The sequence below is a fragment of the Hyalella azteca genome, unplaced genomic scaffold (assembly GCF_000764305.2).
Source record: "Hyalella azteca isolate HAZT.00-mixed unplaced genomic scaffold, Hazt_2.0.2 contig10118, whole genome shotgun sequence".
Taxonomy (NCBI): Eukaryota; Metazoa; Arthropoda; class Malacostraca; order Amphipoda; family Hyalellidae; genus Hyalella; species Hyalella azteca.
Window position 1 is genome coordinate 25,466 of NW_025940165.1, and position 6,521 is coordinate 31,986.

General features: G+C 34.0%; 1 protein-coding gene across 1 annotated transcript; it reads left to right on the forward strand.

Annotated features, from left to right (window-relative positions):
• The first annotated feature begins 271 nt into the window (after positions 1 to 271).
• Positions 272 to 4,334, forward strand: LOC108679827. Its single transcript, XM_018168555.2, has 6 exons — positions 272 to 344; positions 731 to 820; positions 1,336 to 1,463; positions 2,628 to 2,689; positions 3,024 to 3,155; positions 3,778 to 4,334. Exons 2-6 carry the CDS (start codon positions 744 to 746, stop codon positions 3,823 to 3,825), a joined length of 447 nt encoding a protein of 148 aa, XP_018024044.1. The 5' UTR covers positions 272 to 344; positions 731 to 743; the 3' UTR covers positions 3,826 to 4,334.
• The last annotated feature ends 2,187 nt before the right edge of the window (positions 4,335 to 6,521 follow it).

Genomic DNA, 6,521 nt, shown 5'->3' on the forward strand with positions numbered 1-6,521 from the left:
TTTCAAATGACATCAGTTTTTCATGGCTTCCTATGTTTTTAAATTGCCTATAATTTTCGTTTCTACATTTTCTATACGTGTCTTTGTTTTCCTTACCTACCAGAGTTTGTTACGTATGGCTACCTTCCACGCGTCATACCTTTGTATAAAGTGAAAGTAAATAAGGTAAGTTAGTACAGTCATATATACGCAAGTGTTCTTAATCCACGTGTCGTTAGTGAATGTGTCCCTTGCGGTCCATTCATTCCGCAGTAATAAAAGCGATCGCCCTGGCAACCCGCCGTCATTACGTTTAGAAACTGAAGTGCAGAAACGTCGTGGAATCAATAGTTGGATTTTTAAAGGTGAATGTAAAGAGAGTAATGCAATTTTTAACGTGCTTCAAGAATCTTATGGTATTTGGGAATTTGTTGAACATATGTAGGGGTGATTAGTTTTATATTCCATGAAACTGACTAAATACGATAAACCTAGCGAGAGTTTGTCAGGATGACAGAAATAGCGCTGAAAAAAAAAATTTAAATGGTTACAAATAATTTTACCTATAATTATAGAAATTTTCATAATTTGTGTCATATAGCTATATGCCAGTGTTCAATGTGTTAAAATTACATGTAATTTACGATTTTTTATCTAAAAAACGCATGTGTGATTAGCCTCATAATTTTTATTGGTGCAAATTTCAATGTTTGTCATTTAATGAACAAAATATTGTTTCTAAAATTGGCAGAAAAAACATCAAAATGAAGATCGCAGTCTCCCTCGTCTCTGTTTTCCTCCTTGCTGTTGGGAAAGTTCAAGCGCTGGCCAACGTTGTGCCGTAAGTTATTTTACCATGTAACATCTTGTATTATGAAAACTCTCTCAATAATTAAGTCAATTATTAAAAAATGATTTAATATCGTCATTTGAAAAATAACTGAGCAGAAACTCGGTTTCTGACCTGTCTTCTTCCCTGGACCGAATGCCTGTTCTCATAACTTTACTTCTAAAATTAATGTTATAAAAACTGCAGCATCTTTGTTTATAATGTTGAAATGTATTTTATGTCATTATACGCCATTATTTTCGTTATAAATGAAATAAAAATACTGAATCAATCGATCTTCCGCCTTCTTTTTGATTATCATAATAAATAATTTTCATTATGATATGATTTTTGTTTTTATTATAATTTATTTTTTATTATATTTTATTTTTTTTTTATAATAATTTTTTATTTTTTACCTTCTGAATTAGAATTTTATTAATATTTCACCTTCTTATTGATTTTCATTTATAATATTTTATTATTTACATTTTGAATTATATTTATAATTGAAATTGTCACCACAGGTTCCCAGTGGAGTCGTGCGAGGAGCTGGTGCCGCAGGTGCCTGAGTCGCAGCGGTCGAACCTACAGCTCGTGGTGGACAAGTGCCTTGAGCTGCCCGCCGTGGCCGCTGCTAATACCGCTTACTCTGGTGCGTGGTGCTGTTGAACATTTAATGTGTTATGTGTGTTTTCTTGCACACTTCATTGTGTCTTGTATGTTCTCTTGAACACTTTAATACCGCTTACTATGGTGTGTGATACTGCTGAACATTTAATGTGTTATGTGTGTTTTCTTGCACACTTCATTGTGTCTTGTATGTTCTCTTGCACACTTTAATGTGTCTCTTATTTTCTCTTATATGAGTCTTGTATCTAACACTTATACGAGTCACGTGTGCTCTCTTGAACATTTCTATGTGCCCTGTATTTTCTTGAACACTTCAATGTGTCTACTATGTGTTCTCTTGAACACACTTTAATGTGTCTTGCGTGTTAGACTGGTCAATATCAAGTACAGTGGTCTAATGGTCTATTTTTGTACTGCTAGTTGATGTAAGCTGTAATATTAAGGCATATTTTGCGTTGTGTTTAAGCTATTGCAACAACCACTGTCTCAGGGTAAGAACAGCTGGTTGCTAAGCAGGGAATATTTTATCTTGAGTTTGTAGCTTGTGCAATAGATGCGGTGTAATGAGACTCTGTACAGATGTTTGCTGGCCTGGGTTAAATGTGTGCAGTGAGTACAATTTGTGTAATAAACACGATCTAATGTACAGCTATTAGCTAACCGGATTATATTGAGTGTAGGGATTTTAAATAGTTCGTTGATCGGGGTATAATTTTGCATGCCTTGTTTTTAATAGAGGTATTGTATATATCAACGGCACGATGAGTTGACTAACCGAGCTAAAACGAGTCTTTCACCGCACACAAAACTGTCTCGATCGCAAACAAATCTGGACATTTCTAACGATTCTCTGATTAATGAAATTTTACCTTTGAGAGTTTCCATTCTTTTAATGTTAGAGCAGAGTCGTTATTTCCTTAGTTTAACTGTCATCGTTGATTAAGAAATTGCTTTGCAATTGTTTGTTCTAAGTTTCACTCAAACACTATGATAAGAAAAATAATATTATAATTTATAATATATAACGCTTTTACCTATATTATAATGAGATATTATAATCTATGAAGAAGATATTTATGGCGATATAATATTTTTTACTGTTGCAATTAATATCCGGCTTTTTCTCAGCATCTGAACATTTTATTATTTTTGTAAGTTCATTTTCTTTTTATATGTCATTTTCTAGGACCGGAATCGGACAGGATGTCGGAGATAATATTGACTTGCTTCGCTGCTAAGTCAAACATGGTAAGTTGAATCAATTACTAATACTCAGGTATTAAAAGTGGTCAATATAAGTAAGCTCACGTATTGATGGAATTATGAACTGCGTATCGTGATTTTGTGAACGTGATTTATCTAGTTGTTTGTTTGCACTGAAAATCTTGATGACTCGCCGAATTCTTTCTCGAAGCTCAACTGTAGAATAACGTAAATTGAGTAAACTTAATTGATGACATATTTGTCTACATGACTGAAAATACGTACCACTTATTAGGTGAGCCTTTATATATTATATATTATAATTATTTATTATTATCTGAGCTTTTGAAGATGAATAAAATTGTGCTATTTGTGATAGTTTGACAGCAGCGGACTGAAGAACGATGACTTCATTGAGAGCATCAAGCTGGGCGTGAAGAGAACCCGCATGGCGAGCTCCGTGATGGCTGCCCTCGGTGTCTGCACCCCTGGCCTCCTGCAGGACAACGTGGTCAGTGAATAATAACTTCTGGGGACATGATCTTTAACAAAAATTTCAGAGAAAAAATGCCAAGAAAATTCATCATATCTTCAAAGAAAAGTTGATCACTTCCATCTGATGATGGAACTGGTCTCTGAAATGTTTTCATATAAGATATGGTGAATTCGCCTTATTTGCTTTTAAAATTTGGCGGACTTGTTATTTAAGCAGACTAATGGCATAAGTAAATGAAGTTCATGTTAGCAAACATGGTATATTCTTACCGGGATATGATGTTGAAACATCGTTTATTATGAGTTTAATGTGTCCAAACATCGTTTATTTAACGTCATTTCAACGTCAGATGCCGCTATAGGGAATTAGCTTTCTATAATCGCTAGTTATCCTGTACACATTTAATACTGCTTGGTTATTTATTTTGCGTTTGTTATAGGAGTGAAATATGTAAGTTTTTTACGTTAATGTTCGTGACTACTTGAAAATTATTTTTGGGTTGTCGACTACTAAAGATTTGTAAAAATATAAGAAGGATATTTTCCACTAAGCGGCTGGGATGCAAAGTTGAATTTTTTGTGACTGTTATTTATTTATCCACTGTTATCTATAATTGCATGTATTTTTTATCCTACAGCTCGTGCCTTTCATGCGCTGCATTCAGAGCAAATGTGCGCTGGAGTGAGATTAATCAAATTGGAGCAAATGGATAATAAATGAGAGGGATTATCAACGAAGGAAAAACGAAAGAAATGCGTTCGGATTATAGTTCACGTATTTTATTTATTATTGCAAACAATTGCCAGAATCTCATCAGTTTTACAGGAGCCTAAGAAATTTATGTTTTGGAATGTAAAATATAAAAGAAAGCTGGATGCGTCATAGAAATTAAAATACTATTGATTATTGTCCATAGAATTGATGAAACTCGAGAAATGAAAAAAGCGTTACGTGGTTTAATGGATCAATGTTTCGTTTAGCACCGAAGCAGCCATGGAGCTGATCGTAAGACTTACAAGTAATTTACAACTAAAAGAATTGTTTCAGAACTCCCAGGGAATATTTGTTGTAAAATTAAGTTTCTTCTATGATTTCTTTCATGTTTTTTTTGTGGTTTTCTTAAAAAAACTAACTTATATATTTTGTTCTATACTGCGTTGTCATGACAAGAATTAAACGTTTATTGTTTGAGTATTTTGATCCTAAAGAATTATTCCTCGCTGGAGCGAAACCCAACAGACGTAAAACTTTGGGTTTTGGTTGGGTTTCGCTGGAGCGAAACCCAACAGATGTAAACCGCTTTGCACGGCGTTGTCGATTTAGGGAAATATTGCACAATAAGTGGAATGTTTAATAATGAATTATTGTGACTATAGGGGATGGAAACAGTTTGAATCATATTCTAATTAATGAGCTTCGGAAAACGTTTATATTGAAGAACGGACAAAAATTCACCCAAAAAACTCGTCATTATTTATGAACTATTTTATTCAACTGAATCAATTCATTGATCATTTAATTGTAATCCATTGAATTTGCCCCGGTAACCAACACACTTGCGTTCAGAGCCTGTTTTACGACATCTGGTATCAAGTACCGATTAAAGAAGTAAGTGCACCGGCGACAAAATTAAATTCTTTAGGGCAATTTTCTGCAGTAATTTCTGTGGGACTATTTTTTGGGGTAATTCCTGTTAGTCGTGAATCACTTCCCACGTCGACGGCTCTGCTTTCCAAGAGGATTGCTTTCACGGCTTGAATTATGATCAGGCCTGGGCGATGTTTACCTTGCCAGAGCTTGGCTTGCTCCAGCGATGCCGAGTATCGAGAAAATATCCACCGATGGACTAAATTCGTGTAAAAATGGCTGCCGTTCTTGCAGTGACCGATAAATGCAAGTTGAGCAGACACTATCTTAACTAGAACTTGTTATATGAAGAGCTGGGTTTCAGCTGGTGTAACACCAACTATTTGTTAGGTTTATTGTAAACGGAAGAATCAATTTTTATTTAGATGATTCCTTATTAATTTTTAATTTTGCGATTAAGAGAGAAAAATTGTGTGCAGAGGCTCTAGCATTGAAGACTGCATCACAGTTAATGAGCGCTAAAAGTTATGTTAGTTTATGAGTAAAAAAATTACTTTTAGCACATTTGCCGCCATTTAATCTATCAATAAATATGATTCGAGAAAACCTTGGAAAACATTCTTATGAAAAATTTCATTCTTGCAAACGAAAGAAATAAATACAAATCAAAATACAGGAAAATCCAAAAATCGACTTATTGGATAAATTTTCGAATGAATTTTTGTTATGGCAAGGGTTTGGCTGCGATCCTATGAATGGAGAAATTTTCATTTCATTTAACCTCATGCGACGGAAAATTTTGCATAAATTTTATAAAAAAATCTATAACACAAGCCGTCACCTTCTATACAAGTAGCATAGTTTCAAACGTATCAGCGTGGACTTCTAGTCAATAAATAGAATAAATATTATAATTTAACACGAGGAGAGACGCGGCCTCCTGTGTAAATACAGTTTATACAGGAGACATATGAAAAATTACATATCACTATATTATTGACGAATAAATTAAATAAATTAAAAAAATGCGTCTTCTCTGCATTATGACGTTTCCACTCGTGCACTGTAAAAAATGAATGGGGCATAATGTCCATTTAGCGACCCACAGACACTACCCATATATACGCACACAAAGACGAAAAGTGCATAACCATTTGCACAAAATTCAAACTGCACTCAGTATCTTCAAAAAAATCGACAAAAGGGAAACATATATGACTAAATTTTATTTTTGTTTGAATTATATCATCAAAATAGCTTTGTTATCTGGGATCAAACTGTTCATGTTAGTAAACAGCAGTAACATGACCGTGTTGATGGCTTGAGTAGAATTTGCCGTAATATAATAATGATATTTTGGAAATAGTAGCATGTAATTTTAAGTGTTGAATGGGCTATTAATTGCGAGCTAGAAAGCTTGCTCATTTTGGTCGCCAATAGCTTTCTGCGCGAGAAAGATTTAATAGAAACAGATCGAAATGTCAGCAAGGAATTTTGTGGTGTTTCTTACCATTCTGTATATCGATGACATATTATTTTATATAGATGACATATTATTAATAAATGTACGAATAACTACATTGTATATTCCGGATTTTGGCGTACATTGTCAGAATCGAGTGACAACCCACAGGGCTAATGATGTTGACCGAACGTTAAATTAACGTTAATTCAACGAACCAACGTCGAACTCAACGCTGATTTAATGTTAGATGTCTGATGACAATCATTTATAGACGATGAAAGAGCGGTTTTCATAATGATTCTGAAATCAACGCTAAAATTAACCAACGT